Source organism: Notechis scutatus, chromosome Z (assembly GCF_049901735.1).
Source record: "Notechis scutatus isolate UNSWTSFEM ecotype Mainland chromosome Z, rNotScu1.2, whole genome shotgun sequence".
Classification (NCBI taxonomy): domain Eukaryota; kingdom Metazoa; phylum Chordata; class Lepidosauria; order Squamata; family Elapidae; genus Notechis; species Notechis scutatus.
Genome location: NC_142025.1, coordinates 80,289,418 through 80,313,153, shown reverse-complemented (window position 1 = coordinate 80,313,153; position 23,736 = coordinate 80,289,418). Strand labels below are relative to the sequence as shown.

General features: G+C 36.7%; 1 protein-coding gene across 3 annotated transcripts in view; it reads left to right on the top strand.

The window, feature by feature from the left end:
• RPRD1A (regulation of nuclear pre-mRNA domain containing 1A) overlaps nt 1-23,736 on the top strand; it is a 53,305-nt gene that overhangs the window by 11,106 nt on the left and 18,463 nt on the right. Inside the window, exons 2-7 of one of the 3 annotated variants that reach the window (XM_026678285.2) lie at nt 8,813-8,942; nt 9,558-9,664; nt 9,751-9,836; nt 13,997-14,123; nt 14,223-14,398; nt 15,729-17,439. In XM_026678285.2, coding sequence (XP_026534070.1) covers nt 8,813-8,942; nt 9,558-9,664; nt 9,751-9,836; nt 13,997-14,123; nt 14,223-14,398; nt 15,729-15,770 — 668 coding nt within the window. In that variant the 3' untranslated portion in view covers nt 15,771-17,439. Of the gene's footprint in view, nt 1-8,812; nt 8,943-9,557; nt 9,665-9,750; nt 9,837-13,996; nt 14,124-14,222; nt 14,399-15,728; nt 17,440-23,736 lie in introns of those variants that run through there. The other 2 variants (XM_087947835.1, XM_026678284.2) reach the window with 2 other exon arrangements.

Sequence of the window (23,736 nt, the reverse complement as noted above, 5' to 3'; positions counted from 1 at the left end):
TCCTCAGTGCCGAAATGGTATATCCAATAAGTTTTACTTTTCAGAATTCAAAGCTCTTTGATAGTGTTTACTTCTTCTGGGTCCACTAGTCAGACAGTTGACAATGATATCTGTATTGGATCTTATTGTTGAGCTTGATGATGATCCTCTTTCTGTGGCAGTTTGTCTCCAGATATTCAGATTATATCTTCCCCATTGGGCTTTCAAAGGGCTGTAAAGAGATCATACTTTGGGACAGAGCTTCAAGACATAGAGGAGTAGTTCATCCCCCATATTTGTAACATATCAAGTGCATAGTTTTATTGTCACCATGATAGTTGATATACAGGTAGTCCTTGACTTATGAACACTATTGAGCCCAATATTTATGTTGTTAAGTGAGAAATTTGTTAAATAAATTGTGATCTATTTTACAACTTTTCTTGCCTCCTTTGTTAACTAATCATTGCAGTTGTTAAATTAGTAACATGGTTGTTAAGTGAATCTTGTTTCATTATTGACTTTGCTTGTCAGAAGGTCACAAAAGGTAATCATATGACACAGACACTGTAACCATCATAAATGTGAGTCATTTGACAGGCATCCAAATATAAATCATGTGGCCATGGGGAGGCAATGGTCATAAGTGTGGGAAATGGTCATAAGTCACTTTTTTCAGTGCTGTTATAACTTCAAATGGTCACTAAATGAACTATTGTAAGTTGAGTATTATCTGTATCTTATTCATATACTTACTGATACATATGAACAGCCTGGTAGTCTAATGGTGAAAGTTCAGTCCTAGGTAGTGGTCGATGTTTCTCTCATATGACATAAAGAAAAAAATTGCTGTGAACTCCATATGGCAGGGGTCCCCAACCACCGGTCCGTGGACTGGTACCGGTCCGTGGAACAAGTCCTACTGGGCCACTGGCTTGCTGGGCGCCGCCATCTTGTTTTGATGAAAAAGTGCTTCCGGTGAGCTTTTCCGGTAGAAAGCTCACCGGAAGCACTTTTCATCAAAACAAGATGGCGGCGCCCAGCTGATGTCGGTACCGGGCCACGCCATAAAAAAGGTTGGGGATACCGGGCCGCGGCGTAAAAAAGGTTGGGGATCACTGCCATATGGCATCAGGAAGGGCATTCGGCCACAGTGACCCTGACTCTATCCCAAATTAATAGATCATCTTTATTGTCATTTTTTTTGCTATGGGCACACTGGCACATATTAAAAATGAAATACTATTGCCTGCTCTCAAAAATGTACACATACATAATACACATTCATATGCTCTACACACACACACACACACACACACACACACATTTGTGCTCATAAGTTTAAATAACCCTGGCAGAATTTATGATTTCTTGGCCATTTTTCAGAGAATATGAATGATAACACAAAAACTTTTCTTTCACTCATGGTTAGTGGTTGGCTGAAGCCATTTATTATCAATCAACTCTTTTTAAATCATAATGACAACAGAAACTACCCAAATGACCCTGATCAAAAGTTTACATACCCTGGTGATTTTGGCCTGATAACATGCACACAGGTTGGCACAAAGGGGTTTGAATGGCTATTAAAGGTAACTATCCTCACCTGTGATCTGTTTGCTTGTAATTAGTGTGTGTGTATAAAAGGTCAATGAGCTCCTGGACTACTAACAGACCCTTGCATCTTTCATCCAGTGCTGCACTGACGTTTCTGGCTTCTGAGTCATGGGGAAAGCAAAAGAATTGTCAAAGGATCTGCGGGAAAAGGTAGTTGAATTGTATAAAGCAGGAAAGGGATGTAAAAAGATATCCAAGGAATTGAGAATGTCAATCAGCAGTGTTCACTAATCAAGAAGTGGAAAATGTGGGGTTCTGTTGAAACCAAACCATGGTCAGGTAGACCAATTAAAATTTCAGCCACAACTGCCAGGAAAATTGTTCAGGGTGTAAAGAAAAACCCACAAATAACTTCAGGTGAAATACAGGACTCTGAAAACGTGCGTGGCTGTTTCAAGATGCACAATAAGGAGGCACTGGAAGAAAGATGGGCTGCATGATCAAGTCGCCAGAAGAAAGCCATTACTACGCAAATGCCACAAAGTATCCCGCTTACAATATGCAAACAGCACAGAGACAAGCCTCGAACCTTCTGGCACAAAGTCATTTGGAGTGATGAGAGCAAAATTGAGCTTTTTGGCCACAACCATAAACACTACATTTGGAGAAGAGTCAACAAGGCCTATGATGAAAAGTACACCATTCCTTGTGAAACACGGAGGTAGATCGCTGATGTTTTGAAGATGTTTGAGCTACAAAGGCATAGGAAATTTGGTCAGAATTGATGGCAAGATGAATGCAGTATGTTATCAAAAGATACTGGAGGAAAATTTGCATTCATCAGCCCGGATATTCCAACATGGCAATGATCCTAAACACAAGGCCAAGTCGACCTGTCATTGGCTACAGCAGAAGGTTCTGGAGTGGCCATCTCAGTCTCCTGACCTCAATATCATTGAGCCACTCTGGGGAGATCTCTAACGTGCAGTTCATGCAAGACAGCCCAAGAATTTACAGGAACTGGAGGGTTTTTGCCAGGAAGAATGGGCAGCTTTACCATCTGAGAAGATAAAGAGCCTCATCCACACTATACCACAAAAGACTTCAAGCTGTCATTGATGTTAAATGGGGCAATACACTGTATTAAGAACTGGGTTTGTAAGCTTTTGATCAGGGTCATTTGGGTAGTTTCTGTTGTCATTATGATTTAAAAAGAGTAAACACAGTTGATTGATAATAAATGGCTTCAGCCAACCACTAACTATGAGTGAAAGAAAAATTTTTGCGTTATCATTCATATTCTCTGAAAAATGGCCAAGAAATCATAAATTCTGCCAACTTATGAGCACAACTGTACATACCCCCATACATATTAATACATATATGTATTAACCATAAATGGAAGTGACACTGTATGATTTAGGTTTTAGCCTACCTGTTAGACCTTCTCGTTTGCCATGTTTTCTCTTACGGTCATACTGCTTCCTCTTCTGAATACTTCCCTGCTGCAACAGCTGCCACCACCACCCTTTGCCTCCACACCCCCCCAAATGCTGAGCACGAGGCTGACTCCACCTCCAGCTATTCCCTTTCTTCCTCCCAGCACCTCCAGACATTGCAGCCAACTTCTCACCCTCCATGCAAACTGCCTGCACTTCCACTGCTGACTGCTTCCACCAAAGTAATCTGATGCAATGCAGACTCTCCAGAACAGTTTTCTCAACAGTTCCTCTCTCACTAAATATCTCCATATCCAATATGGGCTGGCAATCATATAGCAGTTTAACATTACAACTTTGCTTTCTTGTCCCTATTCTTAAAAAGTTGTTCAATCCATATGGCTCATTCCTTTCCAAAACCCCAACACTTTTGAAAGCTGAAGCAGCCATAGCAGGGGTATCAAACTCTCACGGGCCAGATCCAACTCACAAGATAGCTTAGATCTGGCCCACAGGGCTACCCTGAAAACAGCTAAGAATTGGCCCGCGGTGCCTCTGCCAGTGAAATTGGAGCTTGGAAGGGCTGCATTCAGCTCTCCCAAGCTCCGTTTTCACTGGCAGAGGGTTGCAGGAGGCTGTCCCAGCCAAAAATGGAGCTCAGGGGGATGTCTTCATTTTTGCTGGCAGAGGGCTGCAGGCAGTTGTCCCGATGGAGCTTGGGAGGGCTTCGTTTTCACTGGCAAAGGGTTGCAGGAGGTCATCCCAGCTGTAAACGGAGCTCACAAGCCTGTTTTCTCTGGCAGAGTGCTTGGGCTGCCACAGGTTTCCCTAACACGAGTGATATCAATCTGGCCATGCCCACCCCACCCCCCCTAAGGTCAAACACAACCTGATGCCACCATCAATGAAATCATGACACCCCTGAATTATAGGATTGTAAAAAGGGAAGGGTTTATTATGCTTATTGATGGATGCCAGTTAAGAATTGTAAACATAATAGCATTAATAACTAGCAAAGGGAATTTTTATCACTATTTTAAAATAAATGTTCAGTATGGTTTTTGAATTCATGAGATACATATACTTAGCTTAATCAAAATAAGATAATTCTCTACTAAAATATTGTCAAACAAATTTCAGTATTAATAAGATTAATGAATAGACTTAACAAAAGACAGACTGCGGTGATATGATAGCAGTATTCCAATACTTGAGGAGTTGTCATAGAGAAGAGGGAAGTCTACCCATTCTCTGAAGTACATGAGGGGTGTAAGATCATTAAAGAGAAATTGAACCTACAGCTAAGAAGAAATGCCCCGACAGTGGAAACAATTAATTAGTGGAAAGGCTTACCCCTGGAAGTTGTGGTGCTCTATCACTGGACATTTTCAAAGAAGAGACTGGACAGCCATTTATCTGGAATGATATATACTCCCATGCTTGTGCAGGGAGTTGGAGTAGAAGACTTCCAAGGTCCCTTCCAACCCTATTATTCCATGTTCTGTTATATAATTAGATTTTTTTTAGTCCTAATCTGGCCCATGGCATTTATTCATTATTCTAGAGGTATTATAAACCATCTTTTAAAGCAAGCCTTTCCCTACCCCATCCACCTTACTCTCCTTTCTTCCCAAGACTGGTACTCTTTAACATTGTGTATGTGTGCATTTGTAGTTTTTTTTTTTTTTAATAATTGCTCACTTTTGGCTTGCTGTCCTGCCAACTCCTTCAAGACCACACAGTTATCCATTGAGGTATTCTCAGGAAGGTAATATTTTTAGAGATGTTACTCTGTTGAATGCAATCATGATTTAAAAAAAAAAAAAAAACAAAGGCTTGCCAGAAAGAAGTTGACATAATTAGGCAAAGCTTTATGAAAGTGTTTTTGTCCATGTCCATGATTCAGAAGCAGAATCTCAAAAGTGTTCCTGTTTCAGAACAGAACATCCCCACTGCTATGTCATATGGGGATTTCAGCTGTGCAAATGGTCAACCACACTTCAGTCTTGTCTGGATTAAATCTTATTTTATTAGTCCTATCTAGACCATTGTTATAACTAGACACCAGTTATAGCTTCCTTAGTACACTTTCGGGAACTGCTTTCTGATGGATCTGAAGCATTGCTGAGTGTATGAAATAGAAATGTAAGATATAGAATAAAAGCTTTGGGAAGGTCCTAGTTAAATCTGATTAAGTCAATTTACCATGCTTTATTTATATGTCGGACTGAGGCACAAAAGTTTGAACAAAGATATTATTTATGATGGTGTTATGCTATAACAGATAATTATAATACTATAATTCTGTTAATATAACATACATGGGGTTATTATTGATAAATGATTTTCTGGAGCTCTTTCAGTCAGATTCAAACCTGGTTATAAGACAGAAACAGATTTGCTCACACTTGTTGATGATTCCTGGTAAGAGTGGATGCTCTTTTTGACCTCTCAGAAAAATGTCTACCATTGACTGTGGTATTCTTTTGGGCCAGCTATGGATTTGGGGCTGGGCGGTGTAGTTTTTCACTGATTTAGTTCCTTTCTCAGGGGCTGTCCAAATCGGTGTTGATAGGGAATGAGGAGTGGTTGGCCATTCCTTTGTAGGGTGCCATAGGGCTCAGGTACTCTCTCCACTCCTTTTTAACTTCCACATGATGCCACTGGGTGTTATCATAAATTATCATGGATTGAAATATCAATAGTATGCTGATGATACTCAATTTTATATCTCCACCCCTGGTGATCCAGGTGATATTGTGACTGCCCTCACAGTATCTGGATGCTATTGGGGCCTGGATTAGGGACAACAGGCTTTGTCTGAACCTAGCAAAACTGATGGTTTTGGGTACATGGAGCTTGAAGATCTAGGACTTTAACATCTTTAGTTCTGAATGTGATGGCACTACCACAAATAGACCCGATCTGCAACTTGGGGATTTTCTTTAATTCGTGACTCCTACTTGGAGATCAAGTGGCAGTCATGGCTAGGAGAACCTTTGCACAATTCCATTTTGTGTGCCAGTTGCAAACTTTCCTGGATAAGGAATCCCTGTGCTCAGTCTCTCAAGCCCTAGTCCCACATTTGTGTTCTGGCCTAGGTCTCCCCAAAAAGCACTAAGTCCATTCTGAGTCCAGGCAAAAACCTCTTTTATTACATTAATGTGAATTTATTTCATTCACAGTCGGCCAATGGCTTGGCAAACAGTTTTGTGAAGGTATACTAATGAGCTCAGACCTTTATCAATCCTGGAACGCTGCCCAGTAAACAGTTCCACACTCACTGCTGGCAGGGAAGGGCTAAGTTATACAGACAGATCTCCATGAGGCTGGAACGAACAAACAACTGAATCAGCGAGTTGTTTCCTGCAAAAGCCCCCTCTGCTTTTGCTTCTCTTAATCCTGATGGGATGCCATTCATCGTCCACCTGTGGCTTTACTTCCACATTGACCCTGTGTTCTTAATTGTGCCTTCCTTTTGGCAGCTCTGCACATGTGCAGGCTGGGAACCCGTTGCAGAAGCTCCCCTGCAGAGCCCTCATCCGAGCCTTCCTCAGCCTCCAGGAATGGGCTGGGTGCCTCCCCAACCTCCTCACTACTGTCCGACTCTGCTGCCAGCTCTGCCAGCTGGTGGCAGGCCACAACAATTTGGACTGTTGCAATGTGCTCTAAGTAGGGCTACCATTGAAGAGCATTCAAAAGCTACAGCTGGCCCACGTGAGCTGCACTATTGCGGGTTAAGATGTTGGCATAAAGCCCTTCATGGCATGGTTCCAAATTACTTGAGGAACCATTTAATCCTAGTGAGATTGGCCCGCTCCACCCACACTGGCAGAGAGGGCATATTGTGAATCTCATTGATTAAGGAATTTTGGCTGGTGGGGTACAGGAGAAGAGCCTTCTCTGCTTTGGTTCCTGCCCTTTGGAATACCTTATCTTCTGATGTGAGATTGGCTCCCACCTACCTGACTTTTCCTAAGAGTCTTAAAACCTGATTGTGCCAGATGGGTTGTGGTCAATGGAGCAATTTTACATAATTTTCCTCTTTTTCCATCTTATTTTATTTTATCTATTCTGTGATTTTATATTCAGTGATTTTAATATTTTAAATGTTTATTATGCTGTTAGCACCCAGAGTTGCTTGAAACAAAATGGGTAACAAACGAATTTAATAAATAAATAAATAAAAGTCAAAGAGAGATCTGACTTTAACAACTTCTTCATTGTCTGAAGGAAGTTGTATCAATCAGGTACTGATTAATACAACCTTCAGACAATGCACAGGTAGTTCTCGACTTACAATTTTGCCTAAAATTTCCATTGTTAAGCAAGATAGTTGTTGCATCCCGTTTTACAATATTTTTGCAACAATTAAGCAGATCTCTGCAGTCATTAAGTGAATCGTGTAGTTGTTGAGTGAATCTAGCTTTCCCTACTCACTTTGCTTTTTGGAAGCCAGCTTGGAAGGTTAAAGTGATATTCACATGACTTAGGACAGTGCAAATGTCATAAATACATGTCAGTTGCCAAGCACCCAAATTTTGATCACATGACCATGGGGATACTGCAACCAGCCATAAGTCAGTTTTTTCAGTGTTATAAATTTGAATAGTTGCTAAATGAATGGTTGTAAGTGAAGGACTAGTTCTATAGTATGTAACAACATACAAGAAAAAAACAAATAGAATAGGATTGGGGCTATTCACATTGGAAATGGCAAATGAGCTGATGTTTCACCATTGTAAAGAACCTGCCCTGTCATTTCAACCTCAAGGTCTTGGTTCATGCAGAGTCCACTCACATTGAATCCCTGATTATCAGAGCCCAGGTGAGATGGCTGGGACACATCTGAATGAATGACCACTGTATGCCTTGCTAGTTGCTTTGTAGTGAGTGGAGTCCAAGAAGAAATCTTGCATGTGCTACAAAAACACTATGAAAGAAACTCTGCACCACTATCACATCCAGCCAAGGGAACTAGAAATTGCAGCTGACAGAACCCATAAGCAAGCCTAAAATCTCCACTGGTTTTGAAGATGGGCACGACCAAAATTGATAGAAAGCTGTGAATGATGTCATAGAATAACATCCAGAATTACTACAGCAATGGACTTTCAGTGTTCCCATTGTATTAGACTCTGCACTGCATAGCGACCTCCATATTCATAAATGGACCGCACAACAGTGTATCTGCTTCAAATCCAAAGGACTAACATATACAGTATATGTTACATATAAAAGAGAGAGAGAATATAAAAACAATGCTGCACAATAATTAGCATATTGGATTTGAAACTACAGGTAGTCCTCAACTTACAACAGTTCATTTAGTGACCAAAGTTACAACAGCCCTGAAAAAAGTGACATGACCATTTTTCACACGTATGACCATTGCAGCATCCCCATGGTCATGTGATTTACATTTGAATGCTTGACAACGGACTCATATTTATGATGGTTGCAATGTCCTGGACTCGTGATCTTTTGAAAAAGAAAGTCAATGGAGAAACCAGATTCACTTAACAACTGTGTTACTACTTTAAGAACTGCATTGATTCACTTAGCAATTGTGGCAAGAAAAGTTGTAAAATGAAGCAAATTCACTTAATAAATTTCTCAACATAAATTTTTGATTAAATTGGGGTCATAAGTTGAGAACTACTTGTACAAAATCTAAATTTAATATTTGCTTAAAACTCCCAGAATTACTATCTTATGATCACATATTCAAATATGAATTTGTCCCCTAAAAAACCCATGTTTTTTGGGACAAAAACTATTCAATCTAATTTAGATTGCTACAATTATTTTTTCTTTCTTTCCTTTTTTTTCTTTAGCCAAACCAAACAGGAAGCTAACTTTTTTGTATCTGGCTAATGATGTTATTCAAAATAGCAAAAGAAAAGGGCCGGAGTTCACAAAAGATTTTGCACCCGTCATAGTGGAAGCTTTTAAACATGTATCCAGGTACAGTACATTCCTTTCAGTATATTAATCTGAGGAACTATTCTTTTCTGGGCAAAAATAATCATCCTAGAATAATGAAAAGTTTGACATGTAGATTGCTGATTATTTGATTTAGAAAATGGAACTAAACCGAATACATAAGTTTGTGTGTGTGAATGTAGTGGAAGTGTATGTATGTGTGTGTTTGTGTTCATTCTGTCATGCAGGATTAAAAATACATACTCAAGACAGATTTGGATTTGTAATTCACATAGGTGGATAATTGTTGTAAGGCTAAATCTATACCAATGTATGGTTTTAATTGATCCAGAGGTTTGTAAGCAACATTATTTAATCTAACAATATGAGCATCAAGATTCAGACATTTAAAACGATCAAACTGATGAACTTCTGATAGACCATACTATCACCAAATATTGAAAAGAGTTAACAAATGGGAGCTATTTGCAGAAACTTCTGTTTTTCTGACTAAAAATACAGATAACCTATTAGCATATGCTGACTTGAAATAAGTTTGTATAAAACAAATAAGGTACATAGAAGTTTGTTGAGATAAGTTTCTGTTTACCTATTTTTCTTCCATTTCTGTTGGTGATTTTTTTTTTGACATCATAGTGAAACTGATGATAGTTGCAAAAAGCATCTGGGCCGTGTGCTATCTATTTGGGAAGAAAGGTCTGTTTATGAAAATGATGTATTGGAACAACTTAAGCAAGCTTTGTGTAAGTAAATTTCATATGCAGCCTTTTATTTAATGGTTTGCATAACTTTATACTTGACTTTTAAATCCTTAATTTTTAATTTTTAGATGGAAACCCAAGGAAACGCACATATGAGCAGATAAAGATTGAAGATAACTCTTTAGCACAAAGCTCTCCATGTGATCCTCCCCAGGTACTAGCAGTGTATAAAAATAAATCTGCAAATGTCTTGCTCTTAAACATTCTGTTGTTATTGTACTTTGAGAGGTTTTTTCCCCAAAGAGATTAATAGGATTTTTTCCAGCAACTGTAAGTTGTTTGTCTCTTGTGTTTTCCCCATATCCTTGTTTTGCTGGGTACTAATGAATAACTGAACTTGCTGTAAATTTGCCAGCTGCATGATTGGTGCATAGAGAAATCAATCTCAGTGTCAGGATTCCGGCAGTTACTCCCATTTAAATCATGAGTCTCGAGCCAAACTTCCAAAACTTAAAAAGGATTTATTGAGAGTTCAGATGCCGGCACTGCCTGGGTGTAGCCGACTCTGAGACACAGAATTCATTGTCACCCTTGACCCTGATTTCCCCCTCACCCTTTGGATTTATCGTAATTCATATTCTCCAATGGGACACATCCATAGCCAAGAGTCATCAATCATGCTCTCCAGTTAGAATTTTTTGCAGCAGAAACTTCAGTTACCTAGTTACTATCTTTGAAAACATTTATGGAATGCAGTTTCGGTTTTGCAGGCTGCTGCACTACTCCCCCCTTCCTTTCTGTTGGCAACTCTAAAAAGACCAGAGAAATATTTTATGAGTTGACACTCAGTAGGGAAAGCAACTGAGTGTTCTCGTTTTATCAAGACTTGATAGATACTACTGTACTTTCTGTTTTCATTTAATAATCAAACATTTAAAAACAAATGTTCATGAGAAATGCTATTCACCTGTAGGAAAAAAAGTCAAACCATTCATTCATTCATTCATTCATTCATTTGCAATAGTTTAGAGTCTTGAGTCAATTGCTTAGAAATTATCTAAGCAGTAAAAAATTGGCAAATTGATTTGGCCTAAAATTCTGACATATGTTTAGTTAAATAAAAAAAATTACTTTCAAATCATTGTCCTGGTTTCCGGCAATTTTAAAAATAGAGCATAATTTCAGATAATGTTTTAAATTATTTCCAAATACTGTGAAGGAATAATAAAATCACATGTTTGGAGATATTTGTTTGAAATAGTATAATGAAAAAAATAACACAGCTTGTAATTTTCATGTATGTCTGTGGGACATCATTGCTGCAATGATGCAATTTAAAAAAAGATTTATATCTATTTTTAATTTGTTTTCTGTTTGGGTTTTTTTAATTAATTGCTAATGTAAATACTTAAGCAAATGCTGTTCTTTATAAATTTAAAAATAAGTTGAGAAAGAGTGGCGCAACATGACCTTCATGTGATTGATACTGTAGGTGAATCAGCCTTTTCAAGTTGAAGTTATGCTGAAAGGATAGTTTACAGCAATTCTAGAATATATTGTATTATTAGTTACAAGAATTCAGAACATTTTTAAAAAATTGCCTTCCATCCATGTTAATGATATTTTAATGTGGGCTTGTATATGTGCTAGAAGATACATTGATCTTCATTCTGTACAGTTCTTTTTTTTTTTTTTTGAAACAAATTTTATTGATTTTAAAGACAAACAAACCATCGTTAACCATTAAATACATAAAACCTCTCCATTATTAATTTTACAAGTCAAATAAAATATTATTTTATACAACATAATTCTATTTTTCACCATTTCAATATAACCATATAGATATCTCTTAACAAATTTCTCATTATTTCTCTTTTCGTATTCAATTTCATTAATTATTATTAATTTTCTATATTTATCCAGTTTATAATCATCATCTTCATTCCTCTCTGTCTTGTTTAACATTATTCTCATCCAACATTCCTCCGAGGTTTTATTAATTCTCAAAGAAAACATAGACACACAAAACACAAAAATATAAAACTTCTTTTAAGAAAGTAGTTTGGCCCCAGATTTGTATGGACTTCAATTAAATTCGTGCTCATCTTATATACCATTACCTATCTTATTTACCATTCTATATCTTCTATATAACTTCTCCCGCTTTTCACTCTTCTTATTTCTATTTTATTTAATTCATTTTAATTTAAATCATTGTATTTATATTTTTGTCCATTCTTTCCAAATTATCCATTTATCTCATTCCCTACAGCAAGTAAAAAAAAAAAAAAGAATTTCTCCTGAAATCACTGATCAAGGTATGATGCCTTTCTATCCTCCCCCTAAATTAATATTTAAAATAACACCTAATACCCAATCTGATTCTGCTTAGTACATTCAACCTACTAACCTCTAAAGAAAGAAAATAATAAGTCCATAATAATTAATATAATTAAATAATAAATCTAAATTTTAAATCTTATAGCATTCCAATTGTCTATTTCAAGAAACAAGTGCTACAATAATGGGTTTATAATAAGATCAAAACAACAGTAAATTAAACTTTTTTAATTAAACTCAATATTTTAAACATTCCTTTTAATCTTTTATTAAATTTTAAAATCTATCATTACTAAACATTTCAATATTTTAATCTTTTGTTAATTCTTATAACATTCTAATTTTCTATTTCTAATACAAATACTACCATACCATCTTATGTACCTTGCAGAATCTTCTTTTTTAAAGAAATTATACATTACCCTTTATCCCTAAAAAAAATTCCTTTTTTCCCATCTTATTTTATACCTTTGTGGCTTTTCCCTCCCTTTTCCCTTCCTTTCTTATCCCACCTAACCTTTTTACCTCCAGCTTCCCCTCTCTGCTGTATTCCTTTCTCCTTTTGCTCAGTAACATTAACATTGAATTGGTTTTGCATCTTATTTTTTCCTTTCTTAAGTATTTTTTTAGATCTTAAGTCCTTCATTTTCCTTCCTTTCTTTCTCCTTTCTCTCTTAACTAAATTTTTAGATTCATTGAAGATGGCGTCTTCTTCTTCTTCTTCTCCTTCCATTTCCTCCATCTGTTGTTGTATTTGATAATTAACAAGCGCCATTTCTAAAAAGAGGAAGGCTTCTTTCACAGCGTCCTTTCTTTCTTCATATTCTCTAAGTTCATCAACAGATAAAGCCATTCTTTATTCTTCTTCTTAAAGCAACCAAAATGTTTCCAAAGTTAGAGCAATTCCCCAAAGTTCCAGAGAGAGTCAATCAGTCCAAACAAAACACAAAGTTCTCACTTTCTCTTCCTGTTGAGGTATCAAAGGGAAAGGGAAAAACCTCCAATCTATATTTTAAAGCCTTGTTGCAATTAATTTCTGGTCTCAAGATCTTCAAGGCATCTCCTCCAACAAAATCTTTATATATATATATATATTTGTCCTCTTCCTTCCCACTTATAACAAGAAGCCAAGTTTTTACCTTTTATAAAAAAACAACAGGTTTCTCAATGGTCATTTGTTGATTCCATAAGGAAGGAGAGTGAACTTTCCCTTTCAGCACTCAATTTTGCCGCTTGAAGGCCTCCTCTGGAAACGAAGTATTATTCAGAAAACCATAGTTCTCAGGATTAAACGCCTCTTAAAATCCTGGGTCAGCCACAAAAACTTTCTCTTAACAACTTTCTCCTCTCTTCCTCCTGCTCAGTCTTACCCAGCTGCCGGCTTCTTTGAGGCGGCCATTACAGACCGCCGCTCGACCGTCTTGGGAGAGGGGGGTTTTGCCGGCTGGAAAGGGGGTATGCAACACCCCCAAACCCCTCACCAGCTCCCCCCTATCTTCGGCTGCCTCTTCATGGCAGCCTTAGCCTCCAGATCCGTGGATCGGAGGCACCAAAGCGGCTAGCGCGGCAGGGATCGCGCAGGATCGCAAATCCCTGCCGCTAGCGAAGCCGACAAACTGGAAGTTCTCTTCATTCTGTACAGTTCTATTGCAAAAAATATATTATACATTGACAGAAAGGCCACCATTAATAGATCCCAAGTTTAGTACAACTATAGAAAGATTAGAAAAAAAACATTGGAAATTCTACAATTAACTGAAAAGTCAGCTTTTATGTATTTGTTAAAAAGCGCCACACATACAGAAGTCACAATGGCAGTGGATTGGAGAAAATCCCAGAAAGGGAAAAGAAACTGGGATAGAGATTTAGAATGTAATGAAATGTCCTACAAAAGCCATGGTTGGTATCCTGAATAGGAATACTTTCTTCAGTTCTTAGCTGAATTAAGAATAACATTGTTGCAATTTTTCTCAGCTCTACTATTATTTTGTAATATGGTAATATCTGATACTTTTACACATTTTTTCCTAGACAATGGGTCTTATAAGAGCATTACAAGAATTAGAAAATGCAGCCTCTGGAGATGCAGCAGTTCATCAGAGGATAGCCTCAATACCTCTAGAAGTTCAAGATGCAACTTTGCTTAACAGAATCACAGGTTAGGCCAACTATATTATAATTGTAGTGTCAGAATATTAGACTTAATTGAATGTTAGTCGTAATGTGAATTTTAAATACATTTTTTCTTACTTTGCAGACAAAGAATCAGGAGAACAGCTTTCCAAAATGGTAGATGATGCATGTATGTTGCTGGCGGATTACAATGGCAGGTTGGCAGCTGAAATTGATGATAGAAAACAACTAAATCAGATGTTGTCAGATGTTTTACGATGCCAAAAAGAAACCCTGTCAGAGAAAGAACAAACATTGGAAGTGCGTGATTTGTTGTGGTAGTTATTTTCTCCAACTTTCGTACTTAGCATTCTTTACCGTGCTTGCTTTTTACCACAGGGTGTGTTTAAGTGTGTGAAGTGTCTTTTTTAAGATACTTCAACTTTCTCATAATAGGTGGTTTTAATTCTTCTGAAATATTAAACAGTAAAGTGTTTACTGTGAGAAAAAATGTTAGGAGAATAATTTGTTTTATTTTGTTATCAAATATTCTTTGGGACTTAATATAAAGTTTGACATTAACATATCTCTTTCTTTCTAATATTGATGCAATTTTTTAATCTGATGAAAATTCTCAATGCAGAGAAGGGCTTTCAAACTTCTCTCACTGCTACTTCTATTGATAATTGTATTATTCTTATGTTTCCTTTGATGATTTTCTATTTTTTTAAATCACAAAAATATTTTTTTCACCATCCTTTTATGAGCTGAAATTTAATGCTTAGATTATCTGCATGCTTTGTAGAAGTCTAAATTGATTTTCTTCAAGCTTCAAGTGTTTAAAATTGGATTTTTTAAAACAAAAGTATAAAAGTCATACTTATTAACTTCAAAATTCTACCTAGAAAAATGCTATTAGAGCCACAATAGAGAGCAGAAAATTCATTGTTAATCTGTATGTCATAAAGTAAGGAATCACAATCCTGCCCCTGATTTCGAAGTCTCTTTTGCCATGGTCTTTTGCTGTGGTCAAGAATTAGAAAATTAGAAAATCACATTGGTTGTTAAGTGAGACATGTGACCACAACTTGTGACCTTTCCTGTGACTTTGTGATGCCACAAGACACTGCAACGGTCATAAACGAGTGGTGGTTGCCAACCAACTGAATCACAATCAAGTGACTGTGGTGACATTGTGACAGTGATATGTATAAGGACTTACCATAAATCACATTTTTCAGCACTATCGTAACTTCAAACTTCATTATAAAATGAATTGTCATAAGTCAATTACTTAGAGAGCTTTAGATAATAGTTATTGACCAAGCATTATCTATGGTAAATATTCTAGTAGCAGTAAGTTTGAATAAACATACATTGAACGTCATCAATATATTCACTTTCCCCCCTCATATAATTGGAACACTGATGATTCCGATAGGCCTATTTATTAAATTTGACAACTTTTAACCTGATTTAAGAATTTTAAATTCAGAATCTATACCAATAGTTTTTAATATTTGTACCTTAAACTTGCATAATTTCTACTTAGTAACATATAACAAATGCCTAATGTTAATCCTTCTATCATCCATGAGGGTGGGTAATGTCTGACAGTTTTGATAGTGACATGTCTTTAATATATATCCAGCTTCTATTTCAGGTGAGGAACATGGATATTATCTTCTTATGATGACATCTTTCGTTAGTAATGCATCCTGCTAAAAATAAAATTCAGAATCAAAATCCTGTTTTGTCTCCTCTTTCTAAAAAGAAACTTTATTAATACCTGCTCAGTATATTTGACAAATCTGTTTTGCTTACATTGAAATAAGCTGTATATCAATCATTCTTATCAAACTGAATGTGTTAAATGAAATTCATTAAAATTAATGTCTATACAATGAGTTCATCAATTTAATATTGTCTATTGAGGTTATTAGAAAATCACTTAGTAAACATGTATCTGCCTGCAATATTAAGTTGAATGAATAACAACAGAATTATGTTGAGATATAGGCGGAGAACTAGGTGTGTGTATATATATGAATTAGTATATGAGAGAGGGAAATTCCCTCTGCTAATAGGGTTGATTGTTCTTTTCTTCCTCTTTTCCTCCCTCTTTCTGTCCACTAAACTATAGAGAATTATGGATTGCTATTGAAATTTTAAGAATGAAAGGGTAGTCTTAATATTGTTTTTCTGGGAAACTAACAGGTGTGACATAAAGGTTAAAAGCTCCCCTTTGTCAGTTTGCAACATCTGTTCTTTAGAGCAAGTGTATACAACTATGTCCTAAGAACGATATGTGCCCATTGAAAATCTGAGATCCCCCACAAATCATTTAAAACATGTCCTAAGCTATCACTTTAATGAAATAGCAGAGAAAGACTATTAAATACATGAAGATTTTTCAATTAAACAATTTTTTGTCTTGGACATTGCCAAAGTAGGAATGTAATCTCAACATACCATTTAAAGTCCAAATGCTATAATTGACTTGAAAAAGAAACATTGTATTCCTTGTTTAACAGAATTAAAGAATGGTAGATATGTAAAGAAATAATTGTGTGAAAAAGTAAAAGATGTGAGAAGTAAAACATCATTCTGAAAAAATACAGTTCAAAATTTGAACTCTTTTAAATTATCATTATTCTTGCATAACTATAACTAAATTGTCATCACACAATCCCTTAAACTTGATAAAGATAACCCAATTAAACAAATTAATGAAAACTTCTTTTATTAAGGAAATCTAGCTATAGCTACATATTTGTGTATGGCAAAAATATGTGAACCATTGCTTTCGGTAACTGGTATCCCACAAGACTGGATTGTTGTTTTCTTGAAACATTTGACTCTAATTTTCCCTTCAAATGATAATTCTAGAGGTTCACATACATTTAGCATTACAAATAGGTAACTTTGGATAAATTTCCTCAATAAACAAACATGTATAATGTTTTAAACTCATTTGTTTAATTGGGTTCTCTTTGGTTGTGTGGACTTGTATGGAGAATAGATCACATTTTAATTCATATTTATAGCATAGACATTAAAAATGCTCATAAACTTAAAAACTTATTTTTAACTGGTTACTGTTATATAAAGTTGTAATTTATTGATTTATCAGTTCAATCAAACAAATTGCAATTGATTATTCTAATCTGTATGTAGACATGTGTGCGTATCCATGCATTGTTGTAAGAATATTCTAAACATTTGTCAATGCTGAGATTTCTTTGCACACTCCAATGTAAAATTACCTGTTAGAGATACAGGAATCCATCTAAAACAATTAAAAACAGTACATCTTTTGTTATAATATGTCAGAATTTGACAATAAAATAGTATGCTTCTTATAAACATGACTGCCTAAGTAGGAATCTCATGAAGAGAATCAAACTGGAGAGAGCATTTTAGACATTACGTTATCAGAATAGTAGACTCTGTTTAGGCCCAAGCATGCTACTGTGCTATTGGCATGGGATCAACTCTCTTGTTGCAGATAGTCCTCATTTAATAACCACAATTGGATTTGGCAAATCTATTACCAAATGACATGATTGTTGAGACATCCTGTGACCCCAATAGACTTACAATCTGCCACAGCCGTTAAATGAGGTAACTATAACTTGCAATTTTATTGTCAGCTTCTCCATTGACTACTTGTTGGAAGTTGGCATAGATATCAAACTCTAACGCGTCACATGACATAATGTGCATATCGCGATGTTTTTTGCCTTTGCGGAGCCGGGTGGGTGTGGCCTGTGTGTAACATCCAGCCCACGGACCGCCAGTTTGACACCCTTGTTCTAGGGTCCAGCATCTTTCTTGTATAATGGTAAACCAGAACTGGACACAGTATTCCAAATGTATTCTTACCAGTGCAATGTAAAGCAGTATTATCACTTCAAGTGATATCTCTGTTGATACAGTGTAAGACTTGATTAGCTTTTTTGGCAGTTGCAGCACCCTGCTGGCTCATATTTAAATTGTGGTCTAGGACATCTAGATCCTTCTCACAGTTTTTCCTGTTGACCCAAGTAGTACCTATTTTATACATGTGCATTATGTTATTCTTGCCTACATGCAGAACTTATTTTTCTTATCACTGAATTGCATTTGTTGAATAGAGCCCAGTATTCAAATCTACCAAGATCCTTCTGAATCTTGAATCTATTTTCTAAAGTATTAGATCCCCTCCCACCTTGGGGTTGACTTCAAATTTGATGAGTTCCCTTTCTATCTCCTCATCTAGATCAGAGTTTCCCAACCTTTTCGGTTTTGCAGACCGATGGGAGGGGGGAGGGTGGTTCCATGCATGCAGCAGGCAAGTGCATGTATGCACACAGCTTCATTTGCATGAGTAGCGGGCGTACACCCACCACTCACGCAAATGGAACGTGTCTACATGCACTCACCAACCTCTTCCATGGCCCTATTCCGAAAGGATCAAGGTTCAGTAGTGGGCCGCAGCCCAAGGGTTGGGAATTCCTGATCTAGATCACTTATGAAGATGTTGAAGAGTACTTGGCCTAAGAAAGAACCTTGAGGTACCCTGCTGCATGCTTCCCTTCATGTAGATGAAGTTCCATTGAGTACATTCTGACTAGTTCATCAGCCAATTGCAAATCCATCTGGTGGTGGTACTGTATATCTTTATCCCTATGCCTTACTGAAGTCTAGGTAAACACTGCAACATTTTGCTAATCTTCTTTGTCAAAGAAGGCAAAATGGTTTCTCTGCCATGATTTGTTGACAAATCCATGCTGGCTTCTAGTAATCATTTTGTTCATTTACAAATCCTCACAAATGCACTGCTTGATTATTTTCCCCAGCTATTGATGTCAGACTGATTGGTCTATAGTTTTCTGGATTCACTTTTTCCCCATTTTGTAGATTCAAATCATATCAGCTCTATTACAGTCTTCTGGCACTTCCCCCATATTCTAGGAACTTTGAAAGATTTTGTTTCAGTAATTCCAAGATCTGTTTGCCAGCTTCTTCAGAATTTTGGGACATAATTCATGTGGTCCTGGCAGTTTGAACTTGTCTAGGATGGATAGGCATTCTCTATCATTTTCCTGGTTATTTTGACTTTAATCTGTCTCCTACAGTACTGTTTTTGTTAGGTTAGACTGTTTTTTTTCCTTTTGCATGAAGACAGATGCAAAGAATGAATTAAGTAGTTCCGCTTTCTCCCTGCTACCTGTCACTCCCTTGTCATCTTCTCCCTTTAGTGGATCGATCATACCCTTGATTTGTTTCTTAGATGTTGAAAAAAACATTTTGAATTCTTTTTGGCATTTATTGCAAGTCTTAGTTCAGTCTGAGCTTTACCTTTGCTGACTTAATCTTTGCAGATTTAGGCTATTTGCTGACATTCTGACTTAGTTAAATGTTTATATGTCCATTTTTATATTTGTCCTTTCTTCCTGTCACTTTCTCACAGTTCTTTATGCAACTGTGTTGTTTTTTATTATTTGTGTCTCTTGGTTTTCTTTCTCTGGTATTGTATTAGATTGAGCTTTTATAATCCCATTTTTCAAAGTTTCCCAAGCTTCTTGAGTTGTTTTCCTCTTAAAGATTTCCATCCATGGAATCCTTCACAAGCTATCTCTAAGTTTCTTGAAATCACCTCTCTTCAAGTATAAGACACTAGATGTAGTCCTTGACCACAATTGAGCCCAAAATGTATGTTGTTAAGTGAAACATTTAAGTCAGTTTTGCTCCATTTTACAACCTTGCTTGCCACAGTTGTTAAGTGAATCACTGCACTTGGTAACTTAGTAATCTGGTTGTTAAATGAATCAGGCTTCCTGATTGATTTGCTTGTCAAGTGGTTGCAAAATATGATTACATGTCCTTTGGACACAGCAACAGTCATAAGTATGAACTAGTTGCCAAGCATTTGAATTTTGATCACATCATGGGGATGCTTCAAAGGTTGTAACTGAAAAAATGGTCATTATCTTCAGTGCTGTAACTTTGAATAGTCACTAAATGAGCTGTTGTAAGTTGAGGATTGCCTATAGTTTGATTGTATTCTATTGCTTGTTTATGCATTATTTTGAATTGTAATATGACATGGTCACTTTCCCCTAAAGTTCCCGCAACTTCAACCCCCTTTATCATTTCATCTGTGTTCATAAGAATTAGATCCAATACAGCTCACTTCTAGTTTTGATCTGTTTGACCTGTTTGATCACCCATTTGGTTCTGGTTTGTCTTCCTGTTGATATCAGTTTAATTACAGCCCCTACCATGGTATGTTTCCTGCCCCACTTAGCTAACTAATTTACAAAAGTTCATCTATTTCCTCTGCTAGGTTCAGTGGTCTGTAGTATGCACCTATAGCAGTGTCATTCCTTTTTTATATATTAATCCATATGCTGCAAGAAGGCTTTCATCTTTGGTTTTATACATTTCTGTAGAGGTGTAGTGATTTCTGACATAATGCAACTCCAGCTCCATTTTGAGACATTATTCTTTTCTGTGTTGTTTCATAAACCTATTCATCAAAGCCTTGTTTCCTTATTAATGTGCATAGATCCCATCAGCTATATGTAAAAATAATAACAGAATTGGAAGGAACTTTGGAGTCTTCTAGTCCAAATCCCTGTTCAAGCAAGAGACGCTATACCATTCCACACAAGTGGCTGTTCAGTCTCTTCTTAAAGCTCCCACAACTTCTGAAGACAAGCTATTCCATTGGTTAATTGTTCTCACTTAGGAAATTTCTCCTTAGTTCTAGGTTGCTTCTCTCCTTGATTAGTTTCTATCCATTGTTTTTTGCCTTGCATTCTGGTGCTTTGGAAAATAGGTTGACCACCTCTTCTTTGTGGCAGCCCGAGATATTAGAACACTGCTATCATGTCTCCCCTAGTCCTTCTTTTCATTAGACTAGATATACCCAATTCTTGCAACTATTATGTTTTAGCCTCCAGCCCTGTTGCTCTTTTTTGCACTCTTTCCAGAATTTCAATGTCTTTTTTATAATATGGTGCCAAAAATAGATTCTAAGTGTGGTCTTACTAAGACTTTATAAAGTGGCACTAATACTTCACATTATCTTGATTCTGTCCCTCTGTTAATGCAGCCTAGGATTACTGCCACACCCTGTTGGTTCATATTTAAGTGATTTTCTATTAGGACTCCAAGATCCCTCTCAGAGTTAGTACTATTGAGCCACATTTCACCTAATCTTTACCTGTACATTTGGTTTTCTTGCCTAAATGTAAAACCAACTTTTCTCTAATATTGAATTTTATTTTGTTAGATAGGGCTCAATGTCCAAGTTTGTAAATATCCATCTGGATTTTGTGTCTATGTTCTGGGATGTTGGCTATTCCTGTCAATTTAATGTCATCTGCAAATTTGATGACTTCCCCTTCTATTCTGTCATCTAAATTGTTTATGTGTCAACTAAAAAGATACTCCTTTGTCTTTTTAGCTGCCAGAAAAAGGGAGTGGGAGAAAACAAGGCATTCTTGAAATGCCTAGATAATCACCCTGGTAGCCCAAAGTTGTTGGAGCATAAAAAGGTTATTGGAGAGCATGATGGATGACACTTGGAGATAGATGTGTCCCATTGGAGAACTCACATCCAGGGGATGGGGGGGAAGATCAGGGTCAAGGGGGAAACATATGATGTAATTTAGTATCTGCTTCACCCAGCCACGTGCCAACATGGCAACCTCTAATAAATCAATTTTCTTTTGTCTGAGATGTGGCTAGAGACTTTTGATTTGAATGAGGGTGGATTTGTTGGAGCCCTGACATTATGAAGATGTTGAAGAATATTGGGTCCTTAGGGTACCCCACTGCTTACTTCTCTCCATGTAGAATGTAGTACCATTAAGGATTACATGTTGAGTGCGGTTTATCAGCCTATTAAAAACATCTGTTGATGATGCTATCTATCCCACATTTATAGATTACAAATCCATATACTTACCATTACAAATCCATGATGATACTTACCAAGAAATATGTTGTGGTCTACTTTGTCAAATATTTTACTGAAATCCAAGTATACTATGTCCACTGTATTTCGCTGGTCCATTAACTTAGTGACTTTGTCAAAGAAGGAAATAAGATTTATTTAACACAATCAGTTTTGACAAATCTTGCTGGGTTCTGGTTATAGCTTTACTTGCTTCTAAGTATTTGCATATCTGTTGCTTGATTATCTTTTCCAGGATCTTCCCAAATATTGATATCAGATAGATTTGTCTGTAGTTTCCTGGATCTGTTTTTTTTTTCCAAAGATGAAAAACATATCAGCAGTTTTCCAGTCCTCTGGTAGTTCCCCGGTACTCCAGGATCTATAAAACATAGAGTTTAATGGTTCTGGATCACATCTATCAGCTCCTTAAGCTCTCTAGAATGTAATCCATCAGGTCCTGGTGATTTGAACTTGTCTAGAGAGAACATCCCAGAATTCTGAAGGAACTGGCAGATGTTATCTCAGAACCATTGTACCATATGTTTCAAAAATCTTGGAGCATAGGGAAACTACCTGAGAATTGGAAAAGAGATTATGTGGTTCCCATCTTCCAAAAAAAAAAAAAAAAAGTGGGGGGAAACAGACCCAGGAAACTACAGACCAATCAGCCTGACATTACTACCTGGGAAGATCCTGGAAAAGATAATAAAAAACACGTTCAAACATCTAGAAACAAAATTATAAGTAGAAGCCAACATGGGTTTGTTAAAAACAGATCATGCCAAAGCAATCTTATTTTATTCTTTAGTAGATGAGCAAAGTGCTATATAAGGAGAATACTTAAATTTCATTAAAGCATTCAACACGATAGACTGGTAAGCTAGAAAAATATGGAATAGGCATCATCATCACCAGATGGATTTGTAACTGGGTGACAAACCATACTTAATGGTACTATATCTACATGAAGGAAGTAAGCAGTGGAATACAACAAGGTTTTGTCTTAGGCCCAATACTCTTAAATATAAATGACTTAGGTGGGGAAATAGAAGGGCAACTGATCAAATTGGAAATGACACAAAGCTGGTAGGAATAAACACCACAGAAGACAAGCTCAGGATCCAAATGGATCTTGACAGATTTGAACAATGAGCCCTATCCAATAAAATAAAATAAAATTTAATGTGGAGAAAAGAGGTTTTACACTTAGGCAAGAAAAAGCAAAGGTATAAGTATAGATTAGGTAAAACCTGGCTCAAAAACACTAACTTTGAGTGGGAACTTGGGAGTCCTAGTGTATGTATGGCTAGTCTAGAGAAAAGAAGGATTAGGAATCACATGATAGCAGTATTCCAGTATTTGAGGGGCTGCCATAAAGAAGAGGGGGTCAACTTATTTTCCAAAATACCAGAAGACATGACAAGAAACAATAGATGGAAACTAATCAAGGAGAGAAGCAACCTTAGAAGAGAGGAACTTTCTAACAGTGAGAACAATTAACCAATGGAACAGCTTGCCTTCAGAAGTTGTGGATGCTTCATCACTGAAAGGCTTTAAGAAGTGACTGGACAGCCACTTGTCTCAAATGCTATAGGGTCTCCTGCTTGAGCTAGGAGTTGGACTAGAGGACCTTCAAGATCTTTCCATCTCTATTCTAATTGATTGAATTTCTGATAATTCGTAAAGAAAAAAGTTTACATCTCTGCTC